Genomic DNA, 19027 nt, shown 5'->3' with positions numbered 1-19027 from the left:
TACCCATGGCCTGACCAAAGGCTCACCCCAAGAAAGGCACCTTCAGCAGGTCCCTGCCCCTGCCCAGCTTCACTCCAGGGCAGCCTGAAGCATGGACTTCCAGGTCTGGGCAGCGCAGGTGATAAAGGACTGCCATCTGGAGTGGGAGAGCTGGATGGCAATGACCTGCCTCCCTGGTTTGTGGTGGTGATGTGTGATCAGGCACCTCGAGTCATCAGGGGAGTATTCTGGCTCCAAGGAAAACCTGTAAGGGCCCTTTGATCTCACTCAGAGACTTTTTCTTCAGGAATCTATCTTGGGTCTTTCTCCAAAGAGTCTGTTTCAGTGAGGGCTTTCCCCAGTTTAAACATAAACAGTGCTCCAGAGACTTCCCCACATCACAGCTAAGCCAGAGAAGGAGGGGTTTGGAGTGGGCTGCCTCATCTATGACCCTGGGCCAAGCTGTCCTTGAGGCTTATCATGGAGCCTTCCTCTGACTTCCATTGACTGTGTCTCTTTGGACATATAGTGATCACTGTGTTTGGTGCTTGACGTCTGCTGGTGAGCACAGCAGCCAAGGAAATCCAGCCCCTTCTACCTTATCGCTTAGCTAGTCTCTCCAGGAACTATACCTCTTGATCTCTTAGGTCAATGGCTTATCTTGTGCTAGGTTTTAATCTGTGAGAGGTTTAAGGCCTTTCAGAAGTAGTTGGGGTATAAATAAGCACAAAAGAAAGTCATGCTTCCCCTGGGTTGTTACTCGGATCATTGGCAGCAGCTCTAAAAGGAAAGGCATGTGGTGATTACAGGAAATCGTGCTAGAGATTTCAAAAGTACATTTCTGTGGCTTTTAGCAACAAAAGAAAGATTTAGCACCAACTCTGATGCACAGTTCACTGTTCAAACTTCCTTAAAAGAAGAGTGTTTATGGTATGGCCTCCTCATCACAGTGCTAGGTGACACGGGGTGACCTCCCTCCCCTCCACGCAAAATAGAAAGCAATGATCCTGGGATGATCAAGGGTTTTTGATTTGCTTGTGCATGGGCTGTCCTGGCAAGCCTGAAATCAGAGTTTAATTTTGGGCCTCTGCCTTTTGTCCTTTTCCCAGAAGCTTCTATGATACATCAGACCTCCTTTCCACTCTTCATTTCAAGATTTTTCTTGAAAAACGCCCCCTTTTTCAGGTAAAAAAAAAAAGCTCCATTAAAGGCAAGGATCTTGCCTTGTTCATGAGTGCACCTTCAGTGCTTGGAAGAGTAGGCATATAATAACTACTCATTGAATTAATGAATAGAAGAAGGGATGAATGAACGAACTTTAGGATCATTTAGCACTGTGACTCGCCTTGATTCTGTCCTTGATTAGTTGACACAGAATGAACTCTCATGATACCTTTCATCATCCCTTATGCCCTTCCATTCTTGATGTTCAGTCTGTCAACCACTCAGTTTCCAGAATCCTAGAGTAACTCAGGATCACGGTTGGCATTTTACTACCCTTCTTCTCACCCCCTCATCTCCTCCAACTTTGCTGTTCCCAGGCCTTCTGGTCCTTGAGGACCAGGGGACCAGAAACCTGTCACTGATGAGCAGCATTAGCCAGGTCACTGTCCTAATGTCCATCTTCCACCAGGGATTGTGGGTAATTCTCAGTAGGGAAGTATCTGATATCTTAAATCATTATAATGCACTAAACTCTCCAGTAGTCATTTTATTTTATTTTATTTTATTTTATTTATTTTTTGAGATGGAGTCTTGCTCTATTGCCCAGGCTGGAGTGCAGTAGCACAATCTCAGTTCGCTGAAACCTCCGCCTCCCGGGTTCAAGCGATTCTCCTGCCTCAGCCTCCCACGTATCTGGGATTACAGATGCCCACCACCATGCCTGACTAATTTTTGTATTTTTAGTACAGAAAGTGTTTCACCATGTTGGCCAGGCTGGTCTTGAACTCCTAACCTCAAGGGATTCACCCTCATTGGCCTCCCAAAGTGCTGGGATTACAGGTGTCAACCACTGTGCCCAGCCTAAAGTTCTTATTTAATCTGTGATGTGGCTCATACACAAGTCTGCCCCAGTTTGCAGAATGACATGTCTGTTACAATGGGTGACTCAATCTTTTCCAAGTACCAACAAAACCTTAAGAAAGACTTTTCAAAATTAATGGACACTCTCGGAGGAAGATATTTAAGCACCTGGTAACCTGGGCTTGTGCTGAATGCTTTTAAGAGAATAGCAAAGCTCATCAGTAGGTATTTGTAAGCCAATCAGACTGTGATAATTTGGCTTAGATGAGTTAGATGGAGACAGAATATGTGGGACTTTGGCCTGGGGCTGAGCATACCTGACAGGTGTTTCATAATGCTCCTCTCTCTCCCCTCCCAAACTGTTGAAGTTTTGTTCCTCCAGCTAATCTGAAGTCAGATAGCAATTCCCAATTGTTGTGGGCAGGCCCTAATTGTATGGCTTTACAATGCAGGTGCTTACACCTGTGGAAGGCTGAGTTGTCTCATTTAGATCAGTTTGCAGACAGGATGTATCTACTTCTCTGGCAGGGCTGTGATCCTGCATAGACTAGTCTGTTCTCACACTGCTAATGAAGATATACCCGAGACTGGGTAATTTGTAAAGGAAAGGAGTTTAATGCACTCACAGTTCCACATGGCCGGGGAGGCCTCACAATCATGGCGGAAGGTGGAGGAGGAGCAAAGGCATGTCTTACATGGTGGAAGGCAAGACAGCGTGTGCAGGGGAACTCCCCTTTATAAAACCATCAGATCTCATGAAACTTACTCACCATCATGAGAACAGTGTAGGAAAGACCCACATCCATGATTCAATTACTTCCCACCGGGTTCCTCTCATGACGTGTGGGAATTGCAGGAGCTACAATTCAAGATGAGATTTGGGTGAGGACACAGCCAAACCATATCAACACATAACCAACCAGTCTTGTTACCTGCTCTGGCTTGTCACCAATAGAGAGGTGGGGAAGGTGGGAATATGGTATGGTCTAGAGGGTTCCAAGATAGAAGATGCTGTTGTGCAGAACCTTGGGGAGATGCCCTCCAGGAGAGGCTGGAGGTGCCTCTGCCAGAGAAAAGGGGGAGGTATTGAGAGAAGAGAGGATAGAGAGGTTTTACAAAGAGATATCTGCCTCTTTCTTTGGTTAAGGTTGTGTCACAGGCACAGAAAATATTAGAGTAAATGAGGAAGGTAACCATGTGGAAAGAGGGATGCTGTGGTTTGAATGTGTCCCTTCCAAAATTCAGATGTTGCCGGTGTGATGGTGTTAAGATGTGAGGCCTTTAGGAGGTGATTAGGCTGTGAGGGCTCCTCTTTATGGGATTAAGGCCCTTATAAAAGAGGCGTCATGTAGCTGTTCAGTTAGCTTACCCTTCTGTCTTCTTCCGTGTGAGGATGCAGCGAGAGGGTCCTTACCAGACCAAAGGCCAGTGCCTTCATCTTGGACTTCCCAGCCTCCAGAATAGTGAGAAATACATTTCTGTTCCTTCTAAGTTACCCAGTCTCATTTTATTGTAGCAGCACAAATGGACTGAGACAAGGGGCATGCGTGCAGTGGGCCTGTGCCGCCCTGGCCCATGGGAGGCAGACCAGCAAGGCTTCTTGTCTCCTTGCCACTCAGGAAGAGGAGAGAATATGTGAAAGGAGAAAGGGGATTGGGGCTGGGTAGGGTCATTTGCTGACTTGAAACCTCTAATGCATAGTCAGTCTTTGCTGCAACACAGATGGACCAAGCCTGTCAGTATTGCAGCAAAGAGTGAGGGGATATTCCAGCAAAGGCAGCATCCCGTATGCTGATTACTGGGGAAGCACAAGAAAGGGGAGCTGTCAGAGGCTATAGAGCTGCATCTGTACCTGGGGAAAGTGAGAGAGAAAATGCCACAGGATCATAAGTGTCTGGAGCCTTGTAGGGGGTGGCCAGACCCACTTCCCACCTGATATAAGGAACCCAACCTCCCAACCTCTGACCCAGCTCTCCAGTGCCCAGGAGAATTCCCTGCTTTGTAAAATAAATTCCCCTGGGCACTAGAGAGCTTGGTCAGAGCTGGGGAGATACAGTTCCTGGCATCAGGATCTTGAATCTGGATTTCCCTGAAGATATTCCAGTGAAGCTTTCTCTGGTGATGTGTGCCTCAGATATGTTTGGAAAACCCAGCATACTCTGTTCTTTATCAAGGAGACCCACATCACACATTAGTATATCAAAAACTGAGAAGTTCTGTAAAATTAAAACCTGTTTTTTTTTTTTTTCTGAGACGGAGTCTTGCTGTCGTCCAGCCTGAAGTTCAGTGGCACAATCTCAGCTCACTGCAACCTCTGCCTCCCTGGTTTAAGCAATTCTTTAGCCTCAGCCTCCCGAGTAGCTGGGACCACAGGTGCATGCCACTGCGCCCAGCTAATTTTTGTATTTTTAGTAGAGACAGGGTTTCACCGTGTTGGACAGGCTGGTGTTTAATTTTCTTTAGCCTTAATTTATCCTATTTTCACATTAACTTCCATTAATATCTAATGGATCTAATGAATCCATTAGCTAGCAGTGCCACACTGATGGTTGAAAAAGATGTGTATAATGCATTTTAAATCATTACAGTGCACTAAGCTTTCCAGTAGTCATTTTATTTTATTTATTTTTTGAGATGGAGTCTTGCTGTCACACAGGCTGGAGTGCGGTGGCACAATCTCTGATGTAAAACCATCAGATCTCATGAGACTTATTCACTATCATGAGAAACGCATGGGAAAGACCCACCCCCATGATTCCATCACCTCCCACCAGGTTCCTCTTACAACACATGGGAACAGAGTATGCTGGGTTTCCCAAAGTTCCTGCCCAGTCCTTTATGTAATTGGAATCCGCTGGTAGGTGTGTCTGTGAGTCCCCAGCCTTCTCCCTGCCCTACCTCCTGGCTTCTTCAGTCATTCCTCAGAAGCCAGCTCTTGGGTTCCCTCACCTCTTGGTCATGCCCGTGGAAGAGTTCCAGGTTGTTGTGTCCTTCATAAGGCAGTTCCCCAAGTGTGTCTGATTGGGGCTGATTTGGGAAGGCCTGTCCTTTTCTTTGGACATTGTTAGGGGATTTGTGTTCCCTTTTTTTAGTAGCAGTATCCACATCCTTACATAATGAGCACAGACATGAGGGTAGTGCAAGCTGTGGACAAAAGAAATAAGATGGCAGCAAACAGTTGCCTTGTTAGTGACCTTAAAGAAGGCCTTTGTTTCAGGTCATCTTTGCTTTGAACCAGACCCTCCTGCAGCAGGAGAGCCTGCGAGCGGGCAGTCTTCAGATCCCCTACACGACAGAGGATCTCATCAAACACTATAACTGTGGGGACCTCAGCTCCGTCATCCTCAGCCACGACAGCTCCCAGGTGAGTGCCTTTCCTTCTGCCAAGCTCAGCATGCATTTAACTCTAAGAATAAAAACATTACCTGGCAACACCTTTACATCCTGTGTACAAAGGATTGAGGTCATGAGGGCTCTAAAAATAAAATGGGCAGATTTAGATGTCATTAAATGAGACACCGCAGCTAATGAAAGCTTTACAAACCTTGTAAGAACAGAGAGGGGTATTGATGAGGGTTAATTCTAGGATCTCAGCCAAAGGATGAAGCTTCAAAGGATTTAGCAGCGGGCCACATGAACCAGCCTTGAGGAAGGGAAGGGTTCTGAGTCTGATGGCCTCCTGGCTGACAGAGGTCACACTTTTGCAAAATGATGGTGCAGAGCTTTGGCTGCAGTTTCAGTGGCCTCCAGGAATGTGTGAGCATGATATAACTGTGTATTCATGGAATGCCTACAGGGTTGGGGTGTTGGAGCTGGGAAGGCTGCTAGCATTTGCAGACATAGATCATTGTATCCTGTGGTGTTGCAGGATGAGTGTGGCTGAGCTGGTGGAGTGAGTGTTTGCCCAACTCAGGCCTTACCTATGGGCCATCGAGGGGAAGGAAGCAGCTGGTCAGGCCTCAGAAGATTATAGTCTCCTTCCAGGAGGGAAGTGGGATGGATCTCTGTTGTGCTTTTATCAACAGGCTTCCCACAGGACAAGCCATGGTGCCTTCCCCTGCTCTCTAAGACTGCATGCAAATGGCAAACACTAGCTAAACTTCTGAGGTAGGGGAGTGTGTTGTTTCCCCCAATTAGGACCGGTGTCTGCATGCATGAGGACACTGGCAAGGGGAGACAGGAACTAGTGGGTGTGGGTGATGCTGTCCAGGTGTATGTTAGATCTGGGGACCCAGCCATGAGGAGACATGCATGCACATGAGAGCTGAAGAAGGAATAGCAGCACTGGGAAGAAGGACAGTACAGGCTGAGTGCAGCATCGGCCCAGGAAGGTGACATTTCATTAATGACAGAAGCATCGAAAGACGTAATAAGCATCCCCAAAAATCTAGAGGAAGAGGAAGTCAAATCAAGACAAAATGAAGCAGGAGGAAAGAGAGAACGAGAAGCACATTAAAGAAGGAAAAACAGAGTTGTTGGTGGTGATAATTCTTACCTGCACTCTTGCTGGGGGTAGGGAAAGGGGGAGAAAAGTCAAGATCAATTGGGAAATTGACATTTGAAGCAAGCAGCAGAAGAAAGTTAATATGGGCAGAGGATTTGGTAGTTACATGGGCAAATGGTGAGGCTGATGGAGCAGATGATACAAATGTCTCTTGTATTTCTCTCCTGTGGCTCTCCCACACCTGCCCTGCCCACAGGGCTCCTACAGGAGGTGTGGGGTGTCAGGGAATGTGCTGCCACTGTGAGTGAGGACCAGGCGGGCCAGCAGGGAGTGGTGCAGGCTTTGGGTGATGGTTGGAATTTAGAAGGTAGAGCAGGATGTCAGAGGGAGGTCACCCTGTGTGACATTGCCTCTGTGGAGAGAGGGGCTCTGCTGAAGAGAAGAGATTTCGGGAAATGGGCAGGAGGATCTTACATAAATGACATAATTTTTTTAAAAAGATGGCAGAGTAGAAGATGAAGGCTGGTTGATTTGAAAATGAAAGAATATCATTTCAAGGCAGTTGTGGAAGGAGATCTGTTATCCATAAGATGGAAGTTAATATTATGTAATAGAGTCTGAGGACTTTGGAAAGATCTTTTGAGAGACTACTGGAAGCAGCAGCAGCAGCAGGCAGGGTAGCTACTGACAAAGGTAGTGGGTAACACTGTTAAGTCCCTGGGTGGAGGGGAGAGCATGCACCTGGGGAGGAGTGGGAGGCTGAGGTTTGGGAAGCCATACAGCTGAGGGGGTGGGGAGAAAACAGAGTGCCAGCCTTACCTGTAGGCCCGGGCTGCAGGAACCACCTGATTGTCACAATTTTGATGCACTTGCATCCTGTCATTAGCCAAAATACTGAAACTGGCTAACATGTATACCAGAATCAAGTGAAATAATTAGCCAGGATGCCAAAGAACACTGGGGAAAGCAAGGGAGAGAAATAGAAGTGGAGAAATAATGAAAATGTAAAGTATAGGATTTATAAAACATTTAAGTATTATAGAAATTTCATGTTTTTGGTAATAAAATCTAAAATATGTAACTATATAAAACTATTTTTATAAGAAAAGCATGGTGAATCACACAAGTTAAAATTATGGATGTGTGGTGCAAAGATGCTGTCCTTTTTTTTTCTTTTTTTTTTTTTTTGAGATAGAGTCTCACTCTGTCACCCAGGCTGGAGTGCAGTGGCATGATCTTGGCTCATTGCAACCTCTGCCTCCTGGGTTCAAGCGATTCTCCTGCCTCAGCCTCCAGAGTAGCTGGGACTACAGGCGCGCGCCACCATACCCAGCTAATTTTTTGTATTTTTAGTAGAGATGGAGTTTCACCGTGTTAGCCAGGACGGTCTTGATCTCCTGATCTCGAGATCTGCCCACCTCGGCCTCCCAAAATGCTGGGATTACAGGAGTGAGCCACTGCACCTGGCCCGATGGTGTCCTTTTATAAACATCAGACAGAACCATTGAAGTAAAACAGAAGTACAGTTTTAAATAGCATCAGAGTTCATTCAGTGTACTTCACTTAATATTTGTTCACTTTGGTTACAGAGAATGTGATATAGTTGGAAATGTAGCAGACAGGAAACTCCAAGAACGGTGTCATTCTTCTCTTGTCAACGTCTTGACCATCTAGGTTGGGGGATTTGATGCTCCAGTGAAGTAACTTTGTTAATAACTTTGTTGCCTCTTATTTTATTTTATTTCTCTTTATTTTCATGGAGGTTCCCAATTTTATTAATGCCACACTACCACCTCAGGAGCGCATCACTGCTCAGGAGATTGACAGCTACTTACGCCAGGAGCTGATCTACAAGCGGAATGAGAGAATAGGGAAGCGGGTGAAGGCCCTTTTGGAGGAGTTCCCTGACAAAGGCTTCTTCTTTGCCTTTGGAGCTGGTGAGTAGTGGGTCACCTCTAATTAGCCTCTGAATCTGGGGCTTCTCTCAAGAAGGGAATGTTGAGGTGAGCCCCTGCTTAGAGCCTGTGTTAGTCATGAAGTGAGATGAAGGGAGTGACACCGTCCTTGACTTGTTTTAGTTGCAGAGTGGCTCCAGCTGGGGCTGGAGCATCTAGCACGGTTGAAATGTTGCTGAATGAGCTGGTGCATGAGACTTCACCCATAGCTCTCTCTACACATGAGCCAGCTGGGAAGGCATTTTTCCCCTCTGAACTTCACACTTAATCTCAACTTCTTCCTGGTACTTTAAACTTGGTAAACTTTCACTAAAAATCTGTCTGTCTTTACTCTTCTACCTGACAATAAGCCTCCCAAGTCCAAGGCCTGGGGCTGATGCATCAGCTCTTATTGACTGTTAACAGCGTACGTGGAGACAGAATAGGACAATTACTTGCTTTTGTAGGCTTCTTGAAGTAAATTCTCTCCTCTTGAGTAACTCTGACATGGAATTCTTTGCAGCCTCGGGAACTGAGGATAGAAATGACAGAGGCTGGGCCGTATGCAGAAAGATCATTTGCTGGGCTGGGTTTTATTCTTTCATATTTTTCTGCTAACTTCATAAACTTGGACAAGTCATGTTCCTCAGTTTCTTTACCGGTAAGATAGGGAGTTGGAGCGAAGCAATTCTGAAATGGTGGGATGAGGGCCTCCAAAAACCTATTCTTCCATAACAGCAATAAGAACACTAGAAAAAATGGTCAAAATCAACTTTTCCACAGCTCTGGAAATTAATTAAAGGCTTGCAATAATCCTAGAAGTGTTTATTTAAGAAAACAGGGTGAATTTTGATAGAAGTAGTGGGCTTCATGGCATTTTAATTTGTTCTGTTTTTCATCTCCCTTTTCCCAGCTTCACAGTAGCCTTGAAAGTTAGGAGCCTTGAACTACAGTAGCTGTGAAAACCATTTGCCTAATGGTTACTGGAGGGGACAGAATGGGTTCAGAGTTCCTCCAAAGCTCCATCCTCAAAGAATCATCACTATTTGACATATCTAATAGCTCCCTATAAGTTCCATTCCCAAGCTTGTCTTCATTTGACCTGACTCAGAGCTTGCTCTGTGTGAATAGCCCTATTCTTAGGGTGTTTGTTGAAAACAATCAGTGATAGCTGTTTAACATCATAGTTGCTGGAAATAGCAATATTAATTGAAACTTACAAGGGGCTGCCCAAAAAACTTAGGAAAATCCCATAGGGGATTTTGAAAAGCTCTAACATATTCCTAGAAAGCCACATGCATGAGAAGGGCTGTGCACACCTGAGGAGGTCCTAATCTCTCACCTCTGGCTGCTGTTGAGGCTCTGTGCAAGCAGAATGTGAAAGCTAAGGAAGGGTCATAAATTGCCTGCATACCATCAAAGACATGCCCCAAAACTCACACAGCTCCTCTGCAAAGGCTGGGATCTTAAGGAATTTAAGGAAATCTCTATTTAGTCATTAGCCAGCCACTAAGCTAACTGAGCAGATCCTTCAGTGATCACACACACCACAAAGGATACAGACTTTAGAGACTTAGTCCTGGAAAATCACTAAACAAACGGCAACAACAATGTACCTGGAAAGAGGGGAGAGGAGATATGAGTTCCGGAGTTGGTGTGTTATATTAATTAAATGTCTAGTTTTCAATAAAAACAATTATAAGGCACTTAATATGTTTGATCTACTAGAAAAAGAGTATAACACTAGTTGTTATTATAAATATGTTCAAAAAACTAAAGGAGGCTGGGCACGGTGGCTCATGCCTATAATCCTAGCACTTTGGGAGGTTGAAGCAGGTGGATCACCTGAGGCCTGGCCAATATGGCAAAACCCCATGTCTACTAATAATACAAAAATTATTCAGGTGTCGTGGCACGTTCCTGTAATCCCAGCTACTCAGAAGGCTGAGGCAGGAGAATCACTTGAACCTGGGAGGCGGAGGTTGCAGTGAGCCAAGATCATGCCACTGTACTCCAGTCTGGGTCACAAGAATGAAATTCCATTTCCAAAAAAACAAGCACCCCCGCCCCCACCAAAAAAACCCCCAAAACTAAAATAAACCATATCTAAATAATTAAAGGAAAGTTTGAGAACAATATCTTGCCAGATACAAAATATCAATAAAAATTATTTAAAAAGAACCAAATAGAAGTTCTGGAATTGAAAGTGTAGGAACTGAAATGAAAAATTCACTAGAGGGGCTGAACAGTAGATTTGAACTGACTGAAGAAGAATCAACATACATGAAGGTGGCCTATTGAGATGATTCAGTATGAGAAAGAGAAAGGAAAAGGAATGAAGAAAAATGAATAGATCTTCAGATACCTGTGAGACGTCCTCAAATGTGCCAATGTATACCTAACGGGAGTGCCAGAAGACAGGAGAGGAAAAAAAAAATTTTAATTAAAAAAATGCTTACGCCTGTAATCCCAGCACTTTGGAGGCTGAGGTGGGTGGATCACAAGGTCAAGAGATCGAGACCATCCTGGTCAACATGGTGAAACCCCGTCTCTACTAAAAATACAAAAAATTAGCTGGGCATGGTGGCGCGTGCCTGTAATCCCAGCTACTCAGGAGGCTGAGGCAGGAGAATTGCCTGAACCCAGGAGGCGGAGGTTGCGGTGAGCCGAGATCACACCATTGCACTCCAGCCTGGGTAACAAGAGCGAAACTCCGTCTCAAAAAAAAAAATGCTTGAAAATGTCTCAAATTTGATGAAAAACATTGCTTTGCACATCCAATGAATGAACTATAAGTTTTATAAAATAAAAAAGTTAAACACCAAGGCATATCATAGCCAAACTGTCAAAAGCCAAAGACACAGAGTCTTGAAAACAGTGACAGCAAATCAGACAAAGGATCCCCAATAGGATTAACAGCAGATTTCTCATCAGAAGCCATGCAAGCCAGAAGGCTATGGGGGACATATTCAAGATGCTGAAATAAAAGACTGTTAAACATTGCCACATCCAGCAAAACTCAAAAACAAAGGAGAAATATGTTGCATGTCAGCTGAATCGAATTTGTATCTGCTGTTGTAGGATGCAGTATTCTTTAAATGTCAATTAGATCAATTTGATTGATGATGCTCTTCAGTTCAACTATATTCCCTATCTGATAATTCCAGAATCTCTATTATGTCTGAGTCTGGGTCTGATACTTTCATTGTTTCTTCAGACTGTAATTTTTCTTGTCTCCCAGCGTGCCTTGTAATTTTTAATTGAAAGCTGGACATTATGTATCCGGCAATGGGAAGTGAGGGAAATATGTTTTTAGTGTGAGAGTTTATGTTACTCTTTCTCAGAGTTGGGCTGTTTAGTGTTTTGGTGTGGTCTGAATGTTCCTTAAAATTCATGCGTTGAATTATTTCATTATTATCGTATTAACATGTGGGGCCTTTGGGAAGTGATTGTATTAACATGTGGGGCCATGATATTAACAGGTGGGGCCTTTGGGAAGTGATTAAGTCATGAAGGTTCCACATTCATGAGTGGATTCATGCCTTTTAAAAGGACAGGAGGAAAGTAGCTTAGGCTCTTTTTTTGTCCTTGTGCCTTCCACCATGTGAAGATTTAGCATGAGTCCCTCCTGCCATGTGAAGACTCAGCAAGAAGGTCTTCTGTTGGGCGTGGTGGTGCATGCCTGTAATCCCAGCACCTTGGAAGGCCGTGGCAGGAGGATCACTTGAGCTCAGGAGTTTGAGATCAGCCTGGTCAACACAGTGAGACCTCATCTCTACAAACATCAAATAAAAATTTAGCCAGGCATAGTGATGTGTGCTTGTAGTCCCTGCTACTTGGGAAGCTGAGATGGGAGGATCTCTTGAGCACTGGACGTTGAGGCTGAAGTGAGCTATGAACATGCCACTGCACTTCAGCCTGGGTGACAGTAAGACTCTCTGTATTAAAAAAAAAAAAAAAAAAAGCTCTCATGAGGCGCTGAATGCCTATGCCTAGATTTTGGACTTCCCAGCCTGTAGAACTGCGAGAAATAAATTTCCGTTGTTTATAAATGACCCAGTCTGTGGTATTTTGTAACAGCAACACATACTAAGGCATGTTTGCTGTAACTCTAGGTCCCAGAGGCTTCAGTTTCCTCTAGTATCCTCTAGTTTTTCCTCTAGTTTTTTGTCTTTGTATTTTCTTAAGAACTCTTCTTAAATAGAGTCTGAGTCTCGCTGCTCTTTCACCTGTAATCCACCGTTATTTTACTAGAGCCCTATTGATGTGGTGCTAAAGTAAAGATACCATTTCATATTCACTAGGCCGTGACAAAAAACGATGAATGGTAAAAGGTTTTGGTGAAGAAGATTTGGAGAAATTAGCACCTTCATACATTGCTACTGGGAATGTAAAATGGTGTAGCCATTTTGGAAAAGCTGTTTAGCAGTTTTTAAAAATTAAACATTGGGCTACCATTTGACTCAGCATTTCAACTTCCAGATATATGCCTAGGATAATTGAAAACATATATCCATAAGAAAATTTGTACATGGATATTCATGGCAGCATTATTTATAATAGCCAAAAAATGGAACCAATCCTACTATCCATCAACTGACAGGGATATTTAAGGTGATATATACACACAATGGAATATTATTTGGCCATAAAAAGGAAAGAGGTACTGATATATGGTACTACGTGGATAGACTTTGAAAACATTGTGCTAAGTGAAAACAGCCAGTCACAAAATCTTGTGATTATATTTATATGGAATGTCCAGAACAGGCAGATCTATAGAGACAGAAAGTATTAATAGATTAGTGGTCGCCAGGGGGTGGGGTCAGGAATGATGAAAATGTTTTACAATTTGATAGTGGTCGTGCTCGTACGACTTTCTGAATACACAAAAAATCACTGAATGGCATACTATAAAAGGATGAATTTTATGTCGTGTGAATTCTATTCAAACATTAATGAAACTGTTATAGAAATATGAGAGGTTTGGCTTCCACATCATGCTCATTGAAAACTTCTGCCACAAAACAAATTGCAGTTTCTGCTCTCAGCAGTGCCTGTGAGTATATGGTAGTTTTCTACTTCTGTAAGTCCTGTGTTTCATGTCTGGATTGGGCACTGTGTACACATTTGCACTGTCTCAACAAATGGCTTCCTGTAACAAAGCTGTTAGCCTGGGCCTCACCCTTGAGGTACCACAACAGTGGTGCGAGCCCTAGATGAGGACGTTAGGAAACAGAGCCCGTGGTGGGCGGTATCCCAGTGCACCACCCCGGGTCTGCATGAATGGAAGGTACCCAGGTGCTGGAGTGGGGCTTTTGCTTTCCACTCCTGCCAGACTTAGGTGAGCATCGAAAAGCTTCCCGATGTCCAGTGCAGGGGTAAGGACGCTTTGGGGAGAGGGGAAAGGTCAACTGGGTTCTGGGCTGGTGGGAGTTTGGGGCATAGCTTGGACTGAGCAGTTTGGTGGGTGGGCCCTCGGATGGGGGCTTGCCCAGTACTCCGGGCTTGGTTTGTCATACTGATGCAGTGCTAGACGGGGGCACATAGCCCCTGGGCACTTCGGGCATTGGGAGTGCCCAGGAGCTGTGAGCCCCCGTCTAGCACTGCCTCCTTCTAGGGCAAAGTTATCTTCCTGTAGCCGCTTTCTCTCTGTGCTTTCTGAAGGCTACGTTGAGCAGAGGAAACTATATAAATTGCTCCCAAACGCATGACTGTGTACTTTTAAAATTTAAAAGCTGTGTGGCTAGCAAACTTTTAATTGCGAAATGAAGATAACCGAAAATGGAAAGTACTGGAGTTTTAAAATCAAGCAGCAACTTTTGTCATGGGGATCTGGATATAAAATGTGAAGATTGGAAATGGAAATCACCTTTGGAGTAGAAGAAAGATTGAAGTCACAAGTGCTAAGTGGAAACTATAATCACTTGTTCTATGAATTGCCAGTTATTTGCAAATGAATAACCTAGGATGAGTGGTGAAAGACACAACCTTTTTTCTCACTTAGGTGTAGATCTGAAATCAGCCCGTGCTGATTTTTGGCTCCTGTTTGCCAGGGTTACTTCTTCAGTGGGCTTAGCCTCCTCTCCGACCCCACATTTCTAGGTAACAGCTAGCGCCCCTGCACTGGCAGCTGTTTCTAGTTAGGATCTGGTCTAGGTTGTGGGGAGGAGAGGGGAGATGGGAGGGAATGGTTTTGCCAGACTTCCCTTTCTGAGCCCCTGCTGACCCATGAACACCTGCTTTGATGCATGAGGGTGAAAGTGAAAGCAGGAGCCATGGGCCTTCTGCTTCCTTGTTGGACCTGTTTACTGTACTGCCATAGGCTCCCAGGGTTCCCTGGTTGGGGCTCCTGAGACCATAGTGGGTTTGTCCTATGCAGAAACCTCCAGGAAGGACAGATCTGAGATTACGTTGCCTTTGCTTTTTCTAGAAAGTGGTGATTGGGAAGTAGCCATTCCTTCAGTCCCACCAGCCTCCCTGTTTTCTCAGAGAGCACATTTACATTTCGTTCCTTCCTGTAGTTGGAATTTCCTTTTTTTTTTTTAAATTGGGACAGAGTCTTGCTCTGTCACCCAGGTTGGAGTTCAGTGGCCTGATCTCAGCTCACTGCAACCTCTGCCTCCTGGGTTCAAGCGATTCTCCTGCCTCAGCCTCCTGAGTAGCTGGGATTACAGGCACCTGCCACCATGCCTGGCTAATTTTTGTATTTTTAGTAGAGATGGGGTTTTACCATGTTGGCCAGGTTGCTCCTGACCTCAGGTGATCTACCTGCCTCGGCCTCCCAAAGTGCTGGGATTACAGGTGTGAGCCACTGTACCTGGCCTGAATTCTTGTATTTTCTCCAGACCAGTGTCCTCACCTTTCAGTATCCTGCTCATATATCACCTCCTCTGGGAGGTCTTACCAGGTTGCAGTTTGATGTCCAGGCTTTCCCCTTAGCTGTGTGACTTCAGGTAACTCGCTGCATTGTTCTGATCTTCATTGTCATCGTCTCTGAAATGCTACCAATGTTCCCTACCTGCCTCGCAGGACTGTTGGCAGGCCTGATTCCAGAAGCTCCCTGGAACTGTACTGTGCTGGACAGATAGGAAGGGGACTTGCCAGGGTAATTTCTTGGTTCTAGGGCATGTGTCTGGGGAGAGCGTTTGGTGGTCCTGAGAGCTGCAGCATTTCTGGTTGTTTTTCTCACTGCAGGTCATTTCATGGGCAACCACACAGTGCTGGATGTTTTGCGACGTGAAGGCTATGAGGTAGAACACGCCCCCGCTGGACGACCCATCCACAAGTAACCGTCCTATGCTTCTGTCTTGGCTGGGGAGCTGAGGCCCTCACAGGGCTGCCTGGGCACCAGGGTGGGCTGCTGTCTTGAGGAGCTCCAGAGAACCCCTGTTTGGTCGTTTCCCCCATGCTGGACGTTTGGCACCAGCTCAGCTGGCTCTGTGTGACTGGGCTGTGTCAGACGTGGTTGGCAGGAGGGACACTCTGGGGTGCAGAGGCCGCACTGGTCTCCTCAGCAGTGTTTGGGGAGCGGGGGAAGGTGAAGGGAAGGTTGTCCAGGGGTCGGGGTGGGGCTAGCAGGGGAAGGGAGGAGTAATTAGGCTTAATGTCCAATGTTCTTTGACCCAGGTGTTTTGGGAGTTTTCAGGAGGCAGAATGGGGGAATCGGGCTGTGACAGTGGTAAATAGGCCAGAGGGGCTAGGGGTGCAGGAAGTGCGTGTCTGGCCACTCTCAGGGGCAGGAGAAGCTCTTTCTCTTTCTCTGAGCTGTTTCCTCCTCCCTAGGTTTATTTCTCTGTTTTTCTTTTTTTTTTTTTTTTTTTGGTCAAACTGCCCCCTGCCCCCACAGACCTTTCTGTAAAGACCTCAGGAGGCCCAGCCCCCGGCCCCTCAGCAATGCTGTCTGCCACTGGCCTCCCAACTGGTCGTCTGTCCTGGTGGGCCCCAGGTGTCCTTCCCCTTCCCCTTCCCCTGTAGTCGTCTGCTCGGACTGTCATAGCCAAAACCACAGACTGGGTGATTTCATCAACAGAAACACACTTCTCACAGCTCTGGAGGCTGGAAGTCCCGGATCAAGGTGTCAACGGGACTGGTTTCTCTTGGGGTCTCTCTGTTTGGTTTGTAGATGGCCGCCTTCTCTTCCTGCCAGCACATGGCGCTTTTTCCTGTAAGCTAGCGTCCCTGGCCTCTCTTCTAGTAAGGACACCCGTCATATTGGACTAGGGTCCTCATTTTAACAGAATCACCTCTTTAAAGGCCCTAACTCCCAATAGTCACATTCTGAGGTACTGGGATTGGGGCTTCAACATGTGAATGTGGGGGACGCTTATCAGCTCCTAACATCCCCTCCATTTCTCTGGCCCCTACTCCCTCACGATCCATGGTCAGCAGCCCCCTCTCCTGGCAGAGGTCTCAGCTGTAGCGAGAGTGCTCCAGGATGCAAATACCCATCCCTGACAGAGGATCCAGCTGTGGTGTCTGCCCAATGGCCGCTCATCTCCAGCTGCCCTCTTTCTCCTCAGAAGGCCCCCCTTCATCACACCTTGTCTCCCTGTCCCCTGTCACCCCAGAGGCTCATGCCTGGCAGGAGCCATGATTTTTCCAGTGTCCCTCTAGGTGGGAAATCCTGGACACATCCTGACTTCTCTTATCCCTACCTCTCTTCATGCCCTGTACTTACTGTGTCAATAGTGACTGCCCTTCACAGAGCACTTTCTAGTTTACAGAAGCCCTGATGTGAGCCTGCGCATTTCCCTCCTCCAGGCCTTTGGCTTCCTCCAGTGAAGACTGGCTGGGATTTGTCCTTCCCCATTTCCGTGGCCACCGCACCCTCCCAGGCCCTTCTCCCTCAGGTTCATTCTTCGCCCTTCTGTGGGACTAATCTTTCCAGTGTCCCGTATTCAAACCCTCCACGGTTTTTGATTGTTCTCTTCCAAAGTCATTGTCTTTACTCGGAGGTCTTAGCACTAAGACCCTACCCCTCCCACAGCAGGGATCTGCTGCTTGCTTCAGAAGAGCTTCCCTCCCGTTCCTGCCTCTCCACCTTTACCGATGCTACTCCCCACACCGAGGAGCCCTCCTCTCCTCCCCTTGACGGGGGTGGGGGTGGGAGAATCCTACCCCTGCCTGAGTCGGCTCTGCTGCAGGCTCACACTCCTTCCTGTTCTCCTTCAAGTCTGGAGGAGCCAGCCCTTAGGGGTTCTCTGCACCCTGCAGGACTGTGGGTCTTTCCTCCCCCACTGGGCTCTCTCTGGTCCCTTCTCAGCCCCTCCCACTGGGCTGACTGGGCTGGGGTTCCACGTACTGTCCCTGGGGTGCTGGAGAGGGCCCTGCCTGGGGAGTGTGTGTGTGTGTGTGTGTGTGTGTGTGTGTAATGTGTTTGGTGTATCTGATGTTTTGTATGTCTGGTGTGTGGTGTGTGTGAGGGGTGTGTGGTGTGAGGGGTGTGTGATGTTTGTGTGTAGGGTTTGTGTGGTGTGTATCTAGTGTGCAATGTGTATGTGAGGGGTGTATGTGCGTGGTAGTGGGCATGTGTGTGGTGCATGTGTGTGTGGTGCATGTCTGGTGTGTGGTACATGTGGTGTGTATGTGGTATGTGGGGTGTGTGTGTGGTGTGTAGTGTGCATGTATGTGGTGCATGTCTGGTGTGTGTGTTGTGTATGTGTGTGTGTGGTGCACGTCTAGTGTGTGTATAGTGTGCGGTGCATATTTGGTGTGTGTGTTGTGTGCATATGTGTGTTGTGTGTGGTGCATGTCTGATGTATGTGTTGTGCATATGTGTGGTGTGTGTGGTACGTGTGTGTGGTGTGTGTGGTATATGTGGGGTGTGTGTATAGTGTGCATGTGTGTGGTGCATATTTGGTGTGTGTGTTGTGTGTGCATGTGTGTGGTGTATGTCTGATGTATGTATTGTGTATATGTGGTGTGTGTGGTGTATGTGGTGTGTGTGGTGTGTGTACGTGTGTGGGGTATATGTGGGCTGTATGTGTGTGTATTGTGTGTGTTGCTGGTTGTTTCTAGACTCCCTAATTCTGCCTGTAACCCTGACGCCTGCCCTTGGGGGAAGGAAGGTCAGGAATCGGTCTTTTTAGAAGCTCTCCAGGAGATTCTGATGCCCACTGAAGGCTGAGAACCAGTGTTCTCATTTCCCCAGGGAGGAAAAGAACATTTATTGGTGGATCATCAGGTGGTAGCCAGGTTTATTTACTCTCAGTTATTTCTCAAAACCAGCCTGCAAGGGGAGTGTTTCTTCTCATTTACTAATGAAGAAACTGAAAGGTCACACAGTTAACCAGGGCCCAGAAATAGCTCAGACCCTTCTATCTATCTCCCAGACCTTTCCTTTCTGTCTTTCTTCTTCCACCTTTTACTTCCTAGCCTTTATGTCTTTGTTAGTGCAGTTTCCTCCGCCAGGGATTCTTTCCCTACCCCCACTACCCTCAGTTCTATCAGAATCTGTGAGATCCAGCACGTTGCCACACCTTCCTCCATCGCTCCATCCTGGGTTCATCCTGTGCATGACCCCAAGGAACCTATGATTTGTGCTTCTACAGCGGCCTTTAGCAAGAGCTCTCTCTTTCTTCTAGAGCCTTCTGGACAAGGATCTAATTTTCAAAATTGGATTTCCAGAAGTATCTATCTTGGC

At 46.3% G+C, this 19027-nt stretch overlaps 1 protein-coding gene across 1 annotated transcript in view; it reads left to right on the top strand.

Annotated features, from left to right (window-relative positions):
* The window catches only part of TRABD2A (TraB domain containing 2A), a 57337-nt gene that overhangs the window by 29588 nt on the left and 8722 nt on the right, over window positions 1–19027 (top strand). The window contains exons 3-5 of the mRNA XM_064377782.1: window positions 5222–5368; window positions 8211–8385; window positions 15580–15670. Coding sequence (XP_064233852.1) covers window positions 5222–5368; window positions 8211–8385; window positions 15580–15670 — 413 coding nt within the window. The remainder of the gene's footprint in view (window positions 1–5221; window positions 5369–8210; window positions 8386–15579; window positions 15671–19027) is intronic.

This window comes from Aotus nancymaae, unplaced genomic scaffold (assembly GCF_030222135.1).
Source record: "Aotus nancymaae isolate 86718 unplaced genomic scaffold, 86718_ANA_hifiasm-v0.15.2.pri h1tg000017l, whole genome shotgun sequence".
NCBI lineage: Eukaryota > Metazoa > Chordata > Mammalia > Primates > Aotidae > Aotus > Aotus nancymaae.
This window is presented reverse-complemented; position numbering and strand designations above follow the sequence as displayed.